At 43.0% G+C, this 21296-nt stretch overlaps 2 protein-coding genes across 2 annotated transcripts; one reads left to right on the top strand and one right to left on the bottom strand.

Moving 5' to 3' along the window:
- Positions 1 to 9880: 9880 nt before the first annotated feature.
- Positions 9881 to 17136, top strand: LOC310779019 (glucose-1-phosphate adenylyltransferase; the record flags this gene model as incomplete). Its single annotated transcript, XM_083639512.1, has 8 exons — positions 9881 to 10072; positions 10669 to 10758; positions 12377 to 12456; positions 12556 to 12671; positions 13381 to 13478; positions 16533 to 16601; positions 16696 to 16754; positions 17000 to 17136. The coding sequence occupies 8 exons, from the start codon at positions 9881 to 9883 to the stop codon at positions 17118 to 17120; spliced, it is 825 nt and encodes a 274-aa protein (XP_083495638.1). The 3' UTR covers positions 17121 to 17136.
- A 29-nt stretch (positions 17137 to 17165) lies between these two features.
- asnsd1 (asparagine synthetase domain containing 1) lies at positions 17166 to 20694 on the bottom strand. Its single transcript, XM_083639511.1, has 4 exons — positions 20622 to 20694; positions 18990 to 20482; positions 18601 to 18782; positions 17166 to 17598 (listed from the first exon to the last, which is right to left on the bottom strand). The coding sequence occupies exons 2-4, from the start codon at positions 20403 to 20405 to the stop codon at positions 17352 to 17354; spliced, it is 1845 nt and encodes a 614-aa protein (XP_083495637.1). The 5' UTR covers positions 20406 to 20482; positions 20622 to 20694; the 3' UTR covers positions 17166 to 17351.
- Positions 20695 to 21296: the final 602 nt, after the last annotated feature.

Genomic DNA, 21296 nt, shown 5'->3' with positions numbered 1-21296 from the left:
ACAATTTAGGGCAGTCATTCTATGGTTGAGCCCTGAACAAATTCATACAAAAGGTTTTTCAATGGATTCTGGTACTACTTCCAGGAAGGGGTCATTTTCAATGCCGGGGGCGGATAATTCTGCTATGGACTCTTCTCAGATTTTGCTCACATCACTAAATTGTTCATATTCAAGTGGTTAACACCAGTGTAAATACCATGGCTTTTTGTAATTTGTTTCAAACAGACATTCCTCTCTACACTCACAAACACAACTGACGAACACATTTGGATTGGTTTGAGTGACAAAGACACGGAGGGGACCTGGAAATGGATTGATGAAACTCCATTGAATCTAAGGTAAGACAGAAATATATTTAGCCTTGGTTGACCATACAATATATCCACTTTTTCTGCATTACTAGTAGTTATTTTGTTTGTTAAATACTTGCCAACAAACGTTTGTCCTGGTGCATTGAGACCACAGGCTACAAAGCTACAAAATGGTCTAGCGCACCGAGCTAAAGTGTTTACACAGTACGCCTAACGTAAGCAGAACTGAAGCTTGAGGCAGGCTCACGCCTAACCGTTCACACAAGAAGCCTTCTCTTTTCCTCTCAGCGCCTACTCGTCGCCTTGAACCCGCCCACAACTCCCATTCACTTCATGCCTGGCTTGACAGATCAATGCTCGGCTTCAGCACGCATCACGCTTGGAATAGGTGTGAATCCTGAACGATCACTTGAGCAAGGCGTGAGCGCGGCTTCGGCATGGCACGCGCGCGGGTGGTGTGAACGGCTTCACCTGTTAACAAGGACGCCTAAATTAAACTTGTGGGTTCAGCGTAGGTAGAGCTTAGGTTGAGCGTTGCTTTGGCGTACTGTGTGAACGGGGGTTTATTCGTCTACTACAAATGTTAAAAGTTCATAAAGTGCCATATTAACATTTGTAGAGCTAAAACTATCAGCATTAGCTAGCATCAGCTAATGCTAACGGGATCATGTCTATGTTCCCCGGGTTCTATGTTCCCCAGGTTCTATATTCCCCGTTTTTCACTAACCCTAAACCTAACCTCCCCCAGACCCTAACCCAAAACCTAACCTCTCCCACCCCCCACGCCTAAACCTAACCTCCCCCAGACCCTAACCCAAAACCTAACCTCTCCCAGGGAACATAGGACCCTATTTGGGAAAAGCGGGGAACATAGGACCCGGGGAACATAGGACCCGGGGAACATAGGGATGACCCCAATGCTAACATAGCATTAGCTGAAACAGGCCGCAGGCAGGCTTGTGGATGGCGTCACACACCAGCCCAAAGCCCGCCCGTAGTTGCCGCTGATTGGTCGAAAAGCAGGGTGTTCAGCGGCTTCAGCTACTTACGCTAAAGCCGAGCTTGATGCCAAGATGGTCTTATCTCTCAGGATTTTAGATCTCACGAGAGAATCCAGCTTGCTGGTAAGGTTAGTGCAGTGGTCCAGTCAGTGTACCATGATACTGACTGGAATGAGATGCATGATGTACTGTATATTAAGAGCCATTGCAGGCCTGGGTTCGTGTTGGAGATTAAAAGTGCCATGATTCTCTTGTTGTGACCTGCTATAGGTACTGGAAGGCAAAGCAGCCTGACAACTATAAAGATCCTCTGTACGGGGATGAAGACTGTGCTCATATCATTACTGGCAAGACTAAAGACAACTGGAATGACATATCTTGTGCTACCTCTCTGCGATGGTTCTGTGAGAAAGTGGCTTAGCACTGGTGCATGCGTTTTGAGAAAAATCAATGGATTTTGAGCTTGTAGGCTATGCTTTTGTAAAAGGTGTGCGTGTGTGTGTGTGTGTGTGTGTGTGTGTGTGTGTGTGTGTGTGTGTGTGTGTGTGTGTGTGTGTGTGTGTGTGTGTGTGTGTGTGTGTGTGTGTGTGTGTGTGTGTGATATTTCGTAGGATCTTACTTCAGAAGGTGGCTAAAGCAATACCTTCAAACATTGATTCTGATTATGTTTAATTGACCTGTGTCTTTCCAGACACCTGTGACAATTATGTTTCCCTATGGAGGGAAAAGAGTTAGTATTAGACACTGATGAATGCCGGAGGTCCGAAAAGCTTCTGTTCATTATAAAATAAAATAAGTGCTTAATATCCATTGTGTACATATATTTATCAACTTAAATGTTTCACATCTGAAAATCAAATTATTCTTAAGATAAATTACAATTACATATTGGTAGGGCTGTCCTCGAGTTGAATAGTCAATCGAGAGACCGGTGAGTCGAAGGAGATTCCTCAAGTTGAGCAGTCGTTTTTTTCTTCTTTTTTTAATTCCAATCTTAATTTCATTTGTTAATGCATTTTTGTTTAGATTTATTTACAGTAGGCCTATCAGTTTTTGAGAAATAGGCTAAAGAACTGTATAGCCCAAAGCATTGGAGATGTCATTTCAAAGCATTTCAATGTCTTATTTTACACTGTTTCATTTGTTTATTCATGTAGGCTCCATGTTTTAATGTTTAAAAGGTGAAATAAAAAAAATTGGCTATAAGAGCTTAATTTAAAAAGGAATACATGTTATTATTATTATGGTATTGATCATTATTGTTATTACTGTTATTATTACTATTATTATTGTTTATTTTTACATTTTGTTTTGTGTTTCCCCTATGGTAGTTGGATGCCAATATCTGCTGCCAATATCAGTTGCCAATATGGGTAGGGTTAAAATTGTCTTGCTTAATTTTCTGGAGTAAAAAAAAATATTTTCATGTTCTTAGATGTTATACAGATGATGATGGTAGATGGGTAGCACTGGATGCCAAGTTAGAGAGTCAGAGAATTACAATCATATCTATGCTCCAAATGTGATGTCTCCAGATTTCTTTCATAAAGTCTGTAATATTATTAGAAATATCGGAAATCAAAATATAATACTTGGTGGAAACTTCAACCAGGTCAAAGATGTCCAGTTGGACAAATCGACTTTAGACAAACCACCACTTCAGTGGCCAATGCTACAGTCATTGACACTATATCAGAAGAACTATGCCTGGTAGACATTTGGTGAATTCTTCACCCCAAGAGAAAGATTTTACTTTCTTCTCCGACCCCCATAACTCGCTTTCTAGAATTTATGCATTTTTCCCCCTCAAGACAACGTAACTATACTCTATCCCTAGTCCTGCTATTGCATTGCCTAAAATCGCATATGAACGGAGTCTCCCATTATGAAATAAATGAAGCTTCTTGATTGTCACACATTGTGCACAGGCAGAGGTGTGAATTTCATGTCACACTTTTTTTTACCTTGAGAATGTGAGAACACTGTAGCTCTGTAGAAATCACACGTGCGTCTCTGATACCCTAAACTTCCTGAGTTGTCACAGAAAAATGCAATCGATGGTGAGCTTTCTGCACAATATGGCTTACACTGACATTACATTTAAGAGAAGAAGAAATGGTGGTCCCCAGGAATGTTAAGCTTTCTACAATCTCAAAAGCCCTGATCATTGATAACTGGGCTGAGGCTCATCTTTGTTTTTGCATAAGTCCACAACCGCATCTCCTATAGGTTCTGGAGATGTTTAGGGTTTTGGAGATGTTTCGTCTGCCAAAAGAGATCTTTCAGGGATCAGTAAAGTATCTCTGCATTCAATTCAAATAAGTGGATTTTTCACAAGACTCATGCATGCACAATTTACTGTGAAACCATTTTGAATAAATGGCCCACCATTAACAAGTAGTGAACAGTGCAGTTTCAAGAAACTTTAGCATTGACTAAATTGAAAGTTGATACCAATTATTGAGACAAAATCATGTTTCAAGTTCTCTATGCTTATTTACACCATACGATTTGTATTACAGCTTCAGAAAAGATTACGCTGTTGCTGTGATGGGCATCAACACCTGTGAAAACTTACTTCCTGGAACACAAGTCAGAGGAAGTGGTGGAAACCAACACGAATTTCAACAATTGGCTATAATATGTTGCACAGCAGAGGTGACAGTTGACATCAGCTGGAGCTCTTCACTCAAAGAAATGATTCAGGCCCTTCCTAGCTGTGACACGTTTAAATACTGTTTTGCTTTATATACATATATCTATTTAAACATTTAAAGCAAAGTTTTTTTTTACACGCATGGTTTGGGTTGAACTACTGATGTGTATCACAGCGTGGTCTCAGGTAAAGGTTAGGAAACAATAGACCCTTCTCACGGGGGCCATTTTGTGTCGAGAAGCCAGGGTAAACACAGGTGCAAGCAAAACACTAATGAGGGTTTCCAACTTCCATGATTGGGATTTGGAAACCCTCATTAGTGTTTTGCTTGCACCTGTGTTTACCCTGGCTTCTCGACACAAAATGGCCCCCGTGAGAAGGGTCTGTTTGTGGCAGGCCAACTCTCACAAGAGGGTAGATTGGCTGGGTTTTAAAGGGAGTGTGCAGGGTGAAGTGATTAAGAGTGATTGTGGGCAGCTGGGTGAGGTGCAAGAGGAGGTGCAGGGCGTGATGCATTATGGTAAATTGAGTCCAGGAAACCAGCTTGGGATATTTAACAAGTGTTAAAATTATTGCGGAAAGAAATTGTGGCACAAAGGGTGCCAGATCGCGCGATTGTAAAGTAGTGTAAACACAGTGCGTCGCTGTCCGTACTGCCCCCTACACTTCCTGAATGGTATTGCATCAAGGATTTTTTGATATCAATGACATAAAAGTGGATTTTATGCAAGTTGGAAGCGGCGACATCTGTTATTTAGAAGAAGAGGATGTTGAGCATCGGATAGCGTCTTCACTTCAAGTTTCTGGCTCAGGTAAGGATACTTTTAAGACCTAGACATGAGAGTGGCGCGCTGGTCTGATTGGAAATGCTACGTGGGTCCCCGGGCGCTAATGCTCAGTATGAGCGAGAAGCGCCCGGCTAGCGGGGTAAACGCTCACCCAGACTGGAAGTTGAACATGCTCCTCCATCAGTCACAGGGACAGGTGGCACGTGACGTGTCGTGGTGAGCCCCGGACCCCGCATGGTCACATGGCTGGACGGCTCCGCGCAGAGCTGGAGGAGCCCGGGAAGATGAGATGAGAAATAAGGATGACATGTAAATTCAAAGTGACAAGAAGCAGACGAGAAGGGGAATAACAGAGAGAGATCCATTGAAATAACATAAACCCTTCATCAGCACTCATACTCAATTTCAATGTATTGTAATAATGTGTATTATTGTAATGTGTGTGTAATGTAGTCATTATTTTTGTTTCATTGTTTCTTGATGTGCTGGCAATATTACTATTACTGTATGACATTTATGTCAATAAAGCAATTTGGATTGAATTGAGACAGAGAGAGACAGAGACGGACAGAGAGAGAGAGACAGAGGGGGGAGACAAAACAAGCAGAAGAGTGAATCAGGGAGGAGAGGAGGAGAATTTAACCGGTTAACCCTCGACTGTTTAAACGTCAGTTATGTCCGACGTCCTTTGTTCATTCCGTGCATAATAATTGTGCATGTCTTCTGAAAGCTTATGTATACAGATGAAACAGAGCAGTACCATGTACCACATACACACACTTTTGACTCTCTACTGCCCTCTAGTGGATGTATTGCTTATGATGCCAATCTAAAGGGGCACATGGAAGTGCAGTATGTGGGCAATGATGGTTGCATCGTTTGAAACGGACGCATTTATTTCTGTATGAAAAGGGAGCATAATGAGCGTTTGGAGTGATATCAGTTTGACGATATATCAGAACAATATTCTGCCTTTGATTAAATATTAGATATTGTCCAGTCACCTCCTCCTCCTCGTATGTGAAGGAGAGAGACAGAGGGAGGGATGAGTGATGATGCCAGAAAGATGGTCAAAATCTTATGGTCTTCCAGTTCGTTGACGAACCGTTTCTGTGCATCCTGAAGTCTCATATGTGACAGATGGTGCATGTAAACATATTCTCCTGCTACTGCTAGGGCTGGGCAATATATCGCGATATTTTATTTCCCGATACTGTATATTACATTTTTTTTTTTTGCAGGCCATGCCATGCCAGGCCTCTGCATCTGGTGATTCCCACCCCTAATTGATACTGTATCGACATTTCCCATATTGATGCATTCAGTAACACACTCAACACTCAGTAGTTTTGACTAAATTTGTCCACTAACTTATCAGTATAAAGTGATGTACATATTATTACACTACCTGGGTGGTACACAGTGTGTTGTATCTTTAGCTCTATTATTTAATTTTGAGTAAATTGTCTAGAGTATTGCAATATAAGATCAGATCGTCATCGTCATCCGACCAGTGACGACAACATCCGAAGTCGGTCCCCGGGCGCTGTACGAGAAAGCGACCACTGCTCCTGGCATGCCCCCCGGAGGAAAGGACAAAGCCAGGATGGGTTAAATGCAGAGGACAAATTTCACCGGCCACCGTCAGCATGTGTTGATGTGTGTAATCGTGTGACAATAAAAGACGGGCTTGTCCGTCTGAAATCGTGTTTTTTATATGTATTGTATCGCAATGTATCGTGATACAATCGTATCGCGAGTCGCGACCCATGTATCGTGATACGTATCGTATCCCTAGCTACTGCTGGTGTTTTCTGTCACTGCTGCCATGGTAACTTGGATATTCAATGGTGAATTACTGAATTGTGCGTGTTTAATGAGGCGAGGGCTTCGGCTTTTACACAGTTCAAGCTGGACGGATGATCTCTGCACACTCTAGAGAGGAGTGCATGTGCTTTTCTGACATGAAATTGTCCTTTTGACTTTTCAATGATCGATAATAGAATTGCCATGTAAATGTGACTGAATCAATACAAGAAATTATTACTGTGGAGAAATAGGACACGTCTGCTCATTATATTGGGTTTTAGTGCTTTAGTGTCACTGCATCATGGAAGCTATTGAACTAAAACAGGAGTGTCAATTTGACATAAAAATATCAATATAAAATTCAAGAAGCACTACAATCGACACATATTAGACTAGAGCTAGCTTATGTCAACAGCTACAGAGAATACATTTGCCATTATGTTACATGGAAAACTCAAAAAGTGGCGACAAGATAGCTCAGCAGGCCAATATAAATAGCAAATAGAGAAAAGGGAGCTTCTTGACGCTTATAAAGAATTTAATTAATAAAGAAGTAATGTACAGGTATACTAAATAGTTAATACACAATACATCTTCACAGGACAAGGGCACAAGAGACGCAACGCGTTTCAACCTCTGGTCTTCGTCAGGCTGTAGGAAGGAACAGGAACTGTAGGAACATCCCTTTTCTCTATTTACTATTTCCCATTATGTTACATTACATGGAAGGTTACCCACGGGAAGATTACTGTAACAATTTCATTACACACAACATTTCATGACTTTTCCTAAACTTTCAAGGATTTTACTAATTCCATGACTTTTCCAGGCCTGGAAAACAAGATTTTGAAATCCCATGAATTTTCCAGGTTTTCCATGGAACCCAGATGTTTACTCTCTTGTGTGGATTTCCATGTGTCTCTCCAAGTCTCCTTTACGACCAAAACCTTTACCACAGATGGAGCAATTAAATCGTTTATCTCCTGTGTGGATTATCATGTGTCTCTTCAAGTTTCCTTTATCACCAAAACCTTTACCACAGACTGAGCAATTAAATTGTTTCTCACCTGTGTGGATTATCATGTGTTTCTTCATGTTTCCTTTATCACCAAAACCTTTACCACAGACTGAGCAATTAAATTGTTTCTCACCTGTGTGGACCATCATGTGTGTCTTCAAGCTGTCCTTACGAGTAAAACCTTTACCACAGACTGAGCAAATAAATTGTTTCTCACCTGTGTGGACTATCATGTGTTTCTTCAAGTTTCCTTTATGACCAAAACCTTTACCACAGACAGAGCAATTAAATTCTTTCTCTCCTGTGTGGATTATCATGTGTTTCTTCAAGTTTCCTTTATCACCAAAACCTTTACCACAGACTGAGCAATTAAATTGTTTCTCACCTGTGTGGACTATCATGTGTCTCTTCGAGTCTCCTTTATGACAAAAACCTTTACCACAAACTGAGCAATTAAATTGTGTCTTTCCTGTGTGGACTATCATGTGTGTCTTCAAGCTGTCTTTACGAGTAAAACCTTTACCACAGAGTGAGCAATTAAATTGTGTATCTCTTGTGTGGACTATCATGTGTTTCCTCAAGTTTCCTTTATCACCAAAACTTTTACCACAGACTGAGCAATTCAATTCTTTCTCTCCTGTGTGGATTCTCATGTGTCTCTTCAAGTTTCCTTTATCACCAAAACCTTTACCACAGACTGAGCAATTACACTGTTTCTCACCTGTGTGGACTATCATGTGTTTCTTCAAGTTTCCTTTATGACCAAAACCTTTAGCACAGACTGGGCAATTAAATTGTTTCTCACCTGTGTGGACTATCATGTGTGCCTTCAAGTGTGCTTCTTTACCAAATATTTTACCACAAACTGAGCAGCTGAAGTGTTTCTTCCCAAAAACTTTGCTGTTTTTCTGAGAGTATAAACCTGACTGAGCTTCACTATTTCCCATCCATTCGTCATCATTGTCTTTAGTCTCAGAAGAGTCTAAAGTCGTGTCATCACTAGTTGGTTGTGAATTACTAGCTGGATATAAGTATATAAGATATAAGTTCCTGGCTGGTGCTGATAATCCACAGTCTTCTTCATCAGCTTCTGTTTTCATCTGTTCAGTTGAGCTGCTGGCTAGAGGCTCCCCCTGTTCCTCTTTAATGTGTGGGTCCTGAAGCTGCTCTTCCTCCTGACTGATCCAGAGTTCCTCCTGTTCCCCATTCATGTGTGGGGGCTCTGGGTCCTCCTGAAGCTGCTCTGCCTCCTGACTGATCCAGAGTTCCTCTTGTTCCTCTTTAATGTGTGTGGGCTCTGTGTCCTCCTGAAGCTGCTCTCCCTCCTGACTGGTCCAGAGTTCCTCCTGTTCCTCTTTAATATGTGGGGGCTTTGGGTCCTCCTGAAGCTGCTCTCCCTCCTGACTGATGCAGAGTTCCTCCTGTTCCTCTTTAATGTGTGGGGGCTCTGGGTCCTCCTGGTGCAGACTGGGGCTCCACTCCTGCTGCTCAGCGAGAACCTCTTTGACCAACAGCTGCTGGAGGTCTGACTCTGGAGGCAAGGCTTCTCTGTGTAACCGCACAGTGTCCAGCAGGTTATCTTCAACAGCCGCAGTTATGCGCTGCTTTCCCACAGCTCTCACCGTCTGGACTTTAGACATTTTCGTTTTCACACAGTGACAGGAACTTTTCCGCCTCAACTTTACTGACAAACTGTATCCTTCAAAGCTCCAATGAATAGCTTAACAGCTAACGTTAGCATCACAGCTAAACCTTCTTCTTCTTCTTCTTCTTCCTCCGAGTTGACGGAGCCCCCGTTCCACTTTATATAGGATATTCGTGATAAAATCATCCGCACATTACGATCGAGTCTTCTGTAAATTCAACTTCTGAAAGTATAACCGGGAAATAATAGGCTACTGCTAACGTTATACTCTCGGAGCTTCTACACTTCTACGCCACGTTCTACGTTCGTAGTCAGACCACCGTCGACGTCATCAAGCTTCACCTCGCTCAAAAAAAAAAAAAAATCACATCGCTCTCACGAAAGTCAACCTCTCTCTCCGAGTCCACACTCCAAACCAGTTGGTGGCGGTAATGCACCAATTCGTTGTTTGCCAACCGCCAATCAATCTTGAAGAAGAAGAAGAAGAAGAAGAAGAAGAAGAAGAAGAAGAAGAAGAAGAAGAAGAAGAAGAAGAAGAAGAAGAAGAAGAAGAAGAAGAAGAAGAAGAAGAAGAAGAAGAAGAAGAAGAAGAAGAAGAAGAAGAAGAAGAAGAACTGTAGCCTGTAGCAGCGTCTCTCTAGCATACATTTCGATGAAAGCAGTAATTCTGGCCGCTGGATATGGAACCAGGCTCCAGAGGGATGTGGCAAACGACAGCAGCGGGCGCTTCACACACCTGGTCGGCACCGCCAAGCCCTTACTGCCGGTGGGCCGCCGCGCTTTGATCTCACACTGGATCCATGCCCTGACTGCCGCGGCCTGGGTGGACTGCATTTATGTTGTTGTAAGTGACGTGTGTGTGCTCTCATGCAGTGGTTCAACGTGGGGTCCGGAACCACCAGGGCAGGGGTCCTTCTGTTTGGCATGCTTGGGACTACACCAAATGCATGAAAGAGGTCTGTCTGAAGGCATTTATTTGTTCTTCTGACTGAAAGTGGGAAAAACTGTCAAATTACCCAAACTACTGTATCTCTGAACTATCTCTTTAACCAAATCATGTTTAGGCTATTCTATGTGATCTCCTTTTAATAACTAATGTAATGTTTTTTTCACTTCCATTCAATGAGCCTCCCCTGAAACTTGCCTGGTGAGGGCCGCCTCCCACTTTGAAAACCTCTGACCTACACAATAGTTTCACTGTCTGTTATGTCTGCCTACAATACAGTCATGGAGTTCTGAACAAAATCATATCTAAGTAACAATAAAAACATTTTCAGATTTGGGTTTGAGAGACAATCTCATCAAATGGGGGCCTGTGTGGCTCTTTGTGAATCCAATGATCGGTCCCTCTTGTGAAAAGTTAAAATCACTGCTAACGTTACACGGTAAACACGCACAGCCATGCAAGTGGACTGACATCTTTCCTGTTATCCTCTACAGACCAATGCTCTTTACCAAGCGGCATTTGAAGAATGGGCAGCAGAATTCTCAAATGTCAAGATCCTCAGTGATCAGACAAGGAGCAACGAGGTAAATCAAAATGATTATTTCCACAGAAGAGGAGGAGGGGACTCGAGTCACATGATATGAGACTCATAATTATTTCAATTGGGCTTGCTTGAGACTTCACTTGACTTTGGTTCTGCTGACTTGGGACTTGACGTTGACTTGTACTTTGATGACTTGAGAAGGTTTCTAAATTCTTGACGAAAGATCTTGTGTTTGTTCCTCCACTGAATTTAAATTCTGTTTTCTGATTTAGAAATCAAACTTATGCTCCAAGTTTTTATCTATTACAAACCATATTGCATTAAGTCTAGATATTTAGTTTTCAAGATGTACTGATACAGGACTCTGACTTGACTTGGTGTTCTACATTTAGACTTTAGAGCACCTGAGACCAGTGTTAATTTTGGCAGCTATTTTAGATTCAGTCTTAGTCTTTGGACGAAAACGCAAAACGTTTTAGTCCAGTTTTACTAATTACTTTGAGTCTAAATGTTTTCTGTCTTTAAACTAATTCAATTACACCAATTGGGTGTAAGGGATTGGAAGTTGGAATCAAGGTTGACAGGTTATATCAAGTGTTGACATTTGTAAAGCAACATTTCTTAACACTTGAACTTGTGTAATATCCAGATTCCCTCGCGAGTTTGATAGCTTTAGCCTAGACTCTGCCATCAGTGATAATTTTGGCAGCTATTTTAGATTTAGTTTTAGTCTTTAGACTAAAATGCTTATTAGTTTTAGTCACATTTTAGTCATTTGTATCCTTCATAGTTTTAGTCTAGTTTTAGTTTTCGTCATGGGAAAAAGGGGTGTTGACTAAATGTTTTCGTCGATGAAATTAACACTGCCTGAGACGAACTTGGGACTCAAGCAAAGCTGACTTGGTCACACTTGTAGTTAGTTCAGGCCAGGGCAGTAGTGGCCTAAAGGCTAGAGAAGGGAGCTTGTGATTGGAAGGTCGTCGGTGTCGGTTCAATCCCTGGGACCAGAAGGATCAATCTGGGTGGGGAAAAGTGGATGTTATTCCACGCTGGACTACAGCTTTAACCCTCTAACTTCCCGAAGCTCAGTCACATGCCAACCTTACTATAAGTTAACTGAATACTAGTTTCAGGTTCATGAAGTTTAAGAGTTCATCTTGGCTGTTTTGACCACCACACTCGTGTCTCTGTTGTATAATTGCACTTCTTCTTCTGAGTTTCAGAGTTTGCAAGAGTCCAAGTTGATTGTTCCTTTTATGAGCCACAAGTCCTCCCCTAAAAATAAAAGAATCTATCCTTTCTTTAACCAGGGACATCACATTAAGATGTGCCTTTTTCTCTCTCCAAGTGATTCTAATACATCCTTAAAAGCTCATGCATTCCTAAAATAGCAATTTGTCAATCTGGATTTTAAAATCAAAAATTGGCATGAATTAATCCAAGATGAGAGCACGTTTATCAAACTCTGTCCTTGTGTTTGGAGCATTATAATTGATAAAAGACAACCGTTTGTGCTCAGGCTGTCTTAGTTGTACCTATTGCCTTGTGTGATCAATAAGCAGTTAGTTTAAATATATTATTTTGTCAGGAACAGGAGAAGGGACTAGGGATGCCAGCGTTTTGTTTTCAATAACTGAACCTCTCTTATGCCACTATAGGAGCGGCTTGGTGCGGTGGCCTGCTTGCAGCTTGCAGTAAAACATTTCCAGATAGAAGATCACATCATAGTTATTGGAGGGTGCGCTTATTAAACTCGTACATTGACAATTCTAATATAGATGTCAAATTGAAGTCCTGTTTCTGACAAACTGATCAACTCTCTTTCCATCTGAAACAGTGACACACTCTTCAGAGAAGATTTCAGCCTCGGGGAAGTCAAACTGGGGTTTTCTGACCTACAGGCAAAGTGTGAGGAGAGCTGTCTAGTGCTTTCCTACCAGTGTAAAGATGAGGGTGAGTGCTCCTTTATTGCAGTGGTTACATCATAGCCAGTACCTATGTGAAAGATGAATGAGAAATGCTCAGAACATGTATCAGCGTATCCGCGGGGGTCTTGAAAAGTATAGAGCCAAAGTGGAACGCCACTTCCTGCTTCAGCACTGTACCAGAGATTTTCATCCGCCATTTATTTTCCCATAGACATTTCGTAAAATGCTTATAAAAATAGTTTTACTTGTTCAAACCAAACAGTTCCGATATATTTATAAACGGAAGAGATCGCATAACATTTCACTTCGAAATATAACATTTAATTTTCACTTCAATGTTTTTTTTTAGTTTTGGTCGGAGTGAAATGTTTTATGGTCTCTCCCGATTATAGCGTTACCTGAACCGTTTTTTATAAGCAGTTTACGAAATGTCTATGGGAAAATAAATAGCGGATGAAAATCTCTGGTACAGTGTTGAAACAGGAAGTGACGTTCACTTTGCCTCTCTATTGAAAGTTGATAATCAATTAAGGAAAATGAAGGCCCTTAAAGTATTGTTTGCATGTCATCCCCCTCTCACTCTTTCTTCCAGTCTTTTCTCTCTCTCTCTCTCTCTCTCTCTCTACTTTGTACTATCCTATAAAAGTGATAATCAAGAAAAGAAAATCAACCATAGCTTCATGCTGAAAAATAGTTCTGGATTGTTACAGTGTTCTGTGTCTGTTTCTAAATAGAGACCCGTAAATATGGAATACTGGAAGTGGATGAAGATCACCGGGTGGTCTGTATGAAGGAGAAGCCGCTTCCTTCGGAGACCAAATCAAGGAGAGCAGTAAGTTCACTATAACCTGTAGTAGCTCCTGCTGTACACTGATCCAAGATTATATTCACACAGACACAAAAGATTCAGCCCGGTTGCATAAACCACCTTAAGTTTCAAACTTAAGTTTGTCCCTTAGGCCAGAGGTTCTCAAATGTTTTTCAGCCAAGGACCCCTTACAAGATAGAAAATATACCGGGGACCCCCTCATTCTGATTTGTGATTTTGGGCTAAGCTTAATTGTTTCCACGGTAACGTGCTTGACTTTTAACTCATTGAGTGCCAGCCACTTTTGGAGAACGGATGCTCCCAGTGCCAGAGTTTTCAGAGCGTTTTCAGTGATTTCTCGAGGCCCACAGAATATTGTGTGATATTACTATGTAAACACCGAACACGCACAAGAACGAGCTGGCTCTATTGTATCATCAGCAAAAAAAAGTTTATTGATACCATTTTCCGTTCTTTAGTTATGAGCCGGAGAAGATAGGTTGTTTTCAGCGTTTTCAGGCTTTTCAAATTATTAGCTGAGATAATCCGCCTTTTGTGAAATGCAGCATTTCAAGCACATTCACTGAGTCTGAAGATAATATTTTCTGATGTAGTGACGTAGTTGTTGTGTGATGCCCTGCGTGCACCACCACCCTCCCCCCCTCCCCCCGTAAACTCCTCCCCACACTGCACACAGCCTCACGCAACCATTATATTTTCGGAGTGCTGCGTTTGTGTGCTGCTGTCGGCTCTCAGCGCCACAGCAGGGAAGAGCCAACCCGGATTGCTGAATGGTTTGGCGTCAGGGGCTGCTTTCCTGGCTCCTAATCGGGTGGAGAAACTATACAGACAGACAGACAGACAGACAGGGACAGAGGGGCTCAGTTGTGAGCGCGGATTGACTCCTGTTCGGAGCCAATGTCAGCTCCCGCGACAGAGCAAATGGCTCTGGGAGCATGCATCGTTTGTCTTTGATCCACGGCTTTTAGGCTGTTTCTCGGACCTGTCTCTAATCTGGACTGCACCGAGCAAGCACTGTCGCCACCTAATGAGTCCGTAAAATAGGTTATACACCTTCAATAGCTACTATAGTTGTACAGGAGCTGCGGAAGGCTTTGATCGACGTCCCACCGTCAAAAAACGCATTGGACGTCGAAGGACGTCCGTGGCACTCTACGTCACTATTAAATTGGACGTCGAAGGACGTCCATGGCATTCAATGAGTTAATTTGATAGGTTTGTTATTAGAATGTAATCCATGAACCATTTTAGATTTAAAGCATAAACTATTTTCGTTGAACTATGAAGATTTTGCAAAAAAAAAAATTTTTTTTTTTATTACATTACATTTACGTCATTTAGCAGACACTTTTGTTTTATCCAAAGCGACTTACAATATCACAATTTGTCAACAGTACAGAAAACCACTATGCAACACAATCAATGACAGCCAAGATATTTTGATAGATTAGCACCATGTAGGAAGTAGTTTGAGAAGGAATAAGTAACATGTAGCATTTTATAAAAAAAATTTTTTTTTTTTTTACTTGAAAACTTTTCGCGGACCCCCTGGCAAAGTGCCACGGACCCCCATTTGAGAACCACTGCCTTAGGCAATATATTTCCCTAAGCTGAGGGATTCACTTAGGAGTGTTGCATAAAGCCTCTTAGGTTTTCTCCTTGCCTAAGTGTTTAGACTGAGGCTTTTATGGTAGTTACTGTCAGAATACGGCACAGAGAGCACTTCAGTTGCCATGGTTACGCTTCACTCTTCCGACTGCTCGTGTTCATATCGTGCGGGGATTCACAGCGAACACGCATGCTACCGTCAGCGCGGATCTGCAGAGGGTGGGAGCGAGCGAACGAACAAAGATTTTGTGTTGTCTCCCACAACTGCCTGGAAAGTCCCACACGCAAAAAAACCTCAAATCAATGAACGCTTGCTGGACAGCTGGCAACATATGGTTCCTCTTGGTTTGGTGCTCGAGGTCCGGTTCAAGTTTTGAAGCTATTTTGAAGATTGACTGACGGTCAAATCTATACTCCCTCAAAAGTTGCGCATCACTCATTTCCAGTGGGTTTTCCCTGTCTCGAAAAATGTGTCGTGGTATCTCCTCCTCTGGAATGACCATAAATTCAGCCATCTAATTTCACACAAATTCACATTTAAGTGACAGTTATGTGTCCCTTTTCTGATTTTCTGAGGAAAATGGCTCCCAAGGACCTTCTAGCAGACGTCTTCTAGCAGACACGGCTAATTGTGCCTGTATGGACGCCTGAAGCCGGGTAACATGGAGGCTCAGACCTGCAACCCTCATGTTGGTAGGCAGGGAATCTACCACTGCACTACCCGGACGCCCACCTATCAAATCTCTTGACCATGAATTTGGGATTAAAACCTTAGTGTGCAGCTGCATAGAGGGCACGGTGGCGCAGTGGTAAGCGCTGTCGCCTCACAGGTAGATGGTCCTGGGTGCGATTCCCACCTGGGACGCTGTGAGCGCTGCCCGTCCGCATGTCCTCGAGTGCCCACCCCCCGGGTGGGGTCATCAAAAGGGCCTTTCTGTGTGGAGTTTGCATGCTCTCCGCGTGCCCCCTGGGGGTTTCCTTCATATAGGAACCCCACACCAAAACATGCAATAACCTGGTCGCTGAAGTGGTGCCTCCTCTGGTCATTCGGGGCGCCTGTTTGGAGGGAGGGGAACTCGTTGGAATAGCGCGATCCTCCCACGTGCTACTATGTCCTACCGGTGAAGCTTCCCCTGTCAGGTGAAAAGAAGCGGCTGGCTACTGCCCATGTCTCGGAGGAAGCATGGAGCCAGTTTCGGCTCTCTCCGGGGGGGGGGGGGGGGGGGACTTTGTGTGCAGCTTTACTAAAACCACCATGTTATGTATTTCTGTGTTGAACACGGCGAACCTGGTCATAAATGCATTTTCTGTAAGCAAATACTGTATGTAATCATATCTTACAATATGTATTTTTTACCTCACATATTTTGATCAGACTCTGTGTTCCTGTGTAAATGTAGTGCATCAAAAGCGACCCCCACCTAATCATTTCTCTTGTTTGTTTTGCAGTGCCCTTGCTTCTATTTGTTTTCAAAGAAAAGCCTAATCCTCTTGGCTGCCTTCCTTGAAGAAAAGAAGGTAGATCACAATATTCCTCCATGTGATGTGAATTCAGGATAACTTGTGTCTTTTGTCATTTCACTATAAACCACAACTTTTATTTTCCCCTTAGGAAGCTCCTATTGAAGAGAAAGATGCTCCAGGAAACTTTGTGTCTTGGCTCATTCCAAGGTAATTCAGCTGGCCCAGTAGTGTCGCTCAGTCGCTGACTGAGCCAAAAATACTGAGCTGTAAAAAACAGTGAATGTCTCTATTAGCAACAGCATCAATAGATCTCGTCTTAGATTTGCAAAAAAAAAACTTTTTGCTTGTGATTACCATTTAAAGGCTAGGTATTGTCTAATATGCAGAAGTGCACTCTATATAATTCTGTCTGTGTATTGCTTCATAAATTTGCATTTTTTTCTTTTCTTCAGGAGGCCAGTCTACATCCATGAGATCTCTGGGCGTTTCGATGTTGGAAACTTGCCTTCCTACACTGAATGTGATCTGTATTTCAGAGAGAAACTTCAAGATGTTGAGTCTTACATGGTGTAGAGAGAGAAGACAGAGATTTAGGAAAACACTTTCTTTATTGTGCCATGTAGCTATATCATTTAAGGCAAAATCTTGAAATTGACATCTTAGCCAAGCTTAAGAATCCGTAACAGTAAAATGATGAATTGTGACTGTAAATATACCATAAATCTATTGAATGGTTTTCATTTTATAATGTAATTTTCTATTCAAATGAATGTTCTATTCTTTCTATTAAAATTAATTAATTTTCTACCCTGTGAGGAGTCTCTTGCATTTGTCCGAAGCCTTTTCGTGGCTGTTCTCCAGCTTGGCGATGCGGGAGCCGAACTGCATGGCTCTCTTGGGCAGGACGGCCGAGGGGCCGAGGCCCAGCCGCTTGGCTGCCAGCCGCAGGAGGAGCTTCTCTCCCACGCCCCGGGGCAGAGACAGGTCGGCCTTCTCCCACACAGGCAGGGAGTTGAGGTAGCTCACCACGTCCTCGTCCAAGTAGGGGAACCTAGAATCAATGCATACATAATATACAGTACATACAGAAATTAGAATATCATGGAAATAACATGGATAACCGTGGGCTTCAGCGGATTGTCAAGCAAAGACGATTCAAAAATTTGGCGGAGATTCAGAGGGAGTGGACTGAGGCTGGAGTCAGTCATAACTGAGAAGTAACTGCTGATTTTCTTCACACTATTCAAATTTCTTGAAATACCGTTTTGGGGGTTTTCTGGAGCTGTAGGCCAAAATTATGAAAAATGAAACAAGTAAAGGCTAGAAATATTTCACTTTGTGTGTAATGAATCTATAATCTATGAAAGTTTCACTTTTTGAAAGGAATTATGGAAAAAAACGAACTTTCCATGATATTCTAATTTTTTGGAAAGGATCTGTATGTACATATGTATTACGTCAAATCCCTTCATGCGATATGTTGATTAATGGAATGGGGGCGGGGGGTTAGAAAGTACTATTATATCTGTCAATAAAGCTCAAGTATAAATCAACAGTAGTTGCTCAAGTAGCGGATGATGGCACTGACTGTCGCAGCACACATGAAGCAGAAGGCACAGAAAACACCCTGCACAGGTCAGCAGGGCGACTGCAGATAGACATTTATTCACTTTCATGGGAAATGTAGAGTCTGAAATGCACCTGATCTGCATGTTGTGTACTGTGAGAAGAAACTGCAGGACCAGAGGAAAGCCCAGCAAACATGGGGAGAACATGCAAACTCCAAAATGGATTTAACCTAAGCGGTCCTGGCTGTGTTAACCACCGATCCACCATGTTGTTGCCCCCAACTCATCCTACTTTTCCCAGTCACACTCCCCATCCCAAGACCATTTCTTTTCTTTTTCACCTCTACAATAATACTGCCAACACTTAATTTTTTTCATAAGCCCATTTTACTCCGCAGTTTAAGGCCATTCCAGCACTTACTACATTTCATGCCAATGCCAAGGTGCATGTGCATCCAGAATATGAGAAGAAGTTCCACTCCTACCTAGCTTCCTTCCCATGGTCTCCTATCACTCTGTCGTCTCGGCCCAGGTTCCTGGAGGAGATCCTGCCCAGCTCCACGGCCAGTTCCTGGATCAGTCCTTCATGCCCGGACTGCTTAAACCGGACTCTGTGTCTGGAGTATCCTGCCAGCTGCTCATCTGCTCCGATGCCTGTCAAAATGACCTGCGGGCACAAAGTAGCAGGGCAAGACATGAATACAAAATAATGAATGCAGTTGTTGAGGATTGTAAAAACACCTTTGTTTCCCCAAAACATTTTTTCTTCATAGCCCAAAGGATAGTTGCATCATTCCCTGTGCTTTGGTAAATGTAAAATTGGTCTCAGAAGCCTTCCCCCTGGAAAGGTCAATGTTTGATCAGTGAACTTCACCTTTGCAGACGATGTGAAGAGCCTCTGGTCGTCGTCCTCGGTGATGAACCCCGTCCCTCTGGCTGCAAACCACACAGCACATCCAATGCTGTCATCAAGTACCGTCTCCAACGGCTGCACCAGGTGACAAATGCGCTCCTGCCGCGTTTTCTGAAGCTCCTCCTGCGTTACGTTGATTTCCACAAAATTCCACCTTCGCTCAGGATTCAAGTCCTGCAATTCCTTGAGTCCGGCTTTTCCTGTAATCCTGTCCGGGACATCGAAGGGGCCGGATGTTTGGGAATCGGCTTGGACCGTCGTAGAATCTGAGGGCTTCTTTTTGTGCTTTTTGTGTTTCTTTGTGGACTCTTTCTGTGTCTTTGGGTCCGGCAGTTTAAATGCTACATTGAGAAGGTCTATCGGCCGATGAGCAGGTATGTGATGGTCAGCCAAGGCGGCCAGAATCATTGAGTCAATGCCTCCGGAGAAGAGTATGGCAATATCAGCTTGGTCATTAGCAGGTGGTGAATCATCTTGCGCTCCTAAAGGGAGAGACCGAACGCGTCGCCGTACTGCCTCACTGAGCACCTCCACCAAACTATTCACCTGGTCGTTTTGCTCCCTGCATGCCAGCAACTGCTCCAGGTCGTCAACACAGTGATGTGGATTCGGATCAACTTCTGTCGCACTTAGTAACTGAGGGATCGCCATATTAAGTGGGCACACAGGTGAGGGCAGGACAAGGCCCGATTGGTTCATCGCCGCAGTGCAGCCGCTAGGAAGAGATTCCCACTTAGCTTCACTGCAGCTCGAGAAGAGATCCTCTCCCACATGAGCCCAAGGGTAAACGTCAAAGGTGACGGAGCCGGTTTCTGCAGCCACTTTCAGATTAATCCTGTACACACCGACTGCTGGGACCTCATGCCACGTGGACTGATCAGGTCCAGAAGCCCGGGCGGCCACGGACGTCAGAGTCAAGGCGTTCCCTTCCGCGTCCCATTTCCAAAGCAAACTCCGCCTGCCGAAGAAGTCTCTGCCAAACCAGAGGAAGTCTCCGGCCTGCTGGTAGTAAAGGAACGCCCACGGTCCCCGCACTTCGGACAGGACGGACAGGATCTCCGCAGGGTCGCTGCAGGCGGACAGTTGCCGAGAGAGGACGGCGGTGTCATTGTCCACCGGCGTCACGGGCAAACCTCCAAAAACCTCCCCGTTCCACAGCAGGACGTTTCCGGTGGCGTCCCGGAGCGGCTGCGGGGTCAGGACGCCCCTCATGTGAAGCACATGGGCAGAGAATACACATTGATAGCAGAGATTGGTGCCGGTGACGGTGAGGTCCTGACTTGAGTCGGGTCCTCTTCTTTTCAAGTGTTCATCGACAGTATTGTCCCGCTCAGGCTGAGAGGGCGACAGCCTCAACAGACAGAATATTCCACACATGGCTGTGGTGAACGTCTCCCGGGTATAGTGTCGGCTTTACATGTCCTGCAGTTCCCTTTTCATGTTGTCCAAATCCTCTGTGGACAGAGAATTTCAATTACTATAGGATGGATGGATTTTTATTAGTGTTTATCTGCATAATGTCATTTAGTTAAACCATTAAAATCGATCTAAAATGTTTTCTTCCTTTACTCTAAGTTTGGGTTTTCAACTTACTTTTGCATGAACTAAGTGTCTGCCCTCTGTCTGCCAGGAAGAAAATGTTACTGTTGCGCTGCTGAACGAAGACTGTCTGAAAAATAAATGGCACAAAAAAGTCAAGTGTGTGTAATAGTAGAAAACTTGAATGTCCTCCAAGGAGGCAATTTGTTGTACAACACAATACATGAGGACACAGACACATTAAAATGGCATACACAAATCATAAAAATCAACTGTAGCGGTCAATAATACGCAATAATACAGTGCATTAAAGTGCCCATGTTAGCAGCCCGGCATCTTTAAAGTGCACATCTATGACCTATTGCATACTGCCCATTGTTGATGACCAGCTATGTTCTCAATCGCATAATCATAATAAAACAACAAAATAACAATACTAATAATAATAAAAAACGTCAGATTCCCTTAATTAATTAATCCCTTATTGAGCTGGATGATTGACATGGGGATAAATGAGTGTTTTGCTCTGTTGGTTCTGATCTTGGGTTATGTATACCTCCGACCAGAAGGGAGTAGCTGAAACTCTGCTGACAGTGGATGGGCTGTCTGAGCAGACCTTGTCTACCTTGTGTGTGTGTGTATGTGTGTGTATATATATATATATTTATATATTTATATAATGTTAATGTGTACGTACACACACACCCACTTCAATCAGGGCCCCAAAAG

The sequence above is a fragment of the Poromitra crassiceps genome, assembly GCF_964638095.1.
Source record: "Poromitra crassiceps genome assembly, chromosome: 6".
Taxonomy (NCBI): domain Eukaryota; kingdom Metazoa; phylum Chordata; class Actinopteri; order Beryciformes; family Melamphaidae; genus Poromitra; species Poromitra crassiceps.
This window is presented reverse-complemented; position numbering and strand designations above follow the sequence as displayed.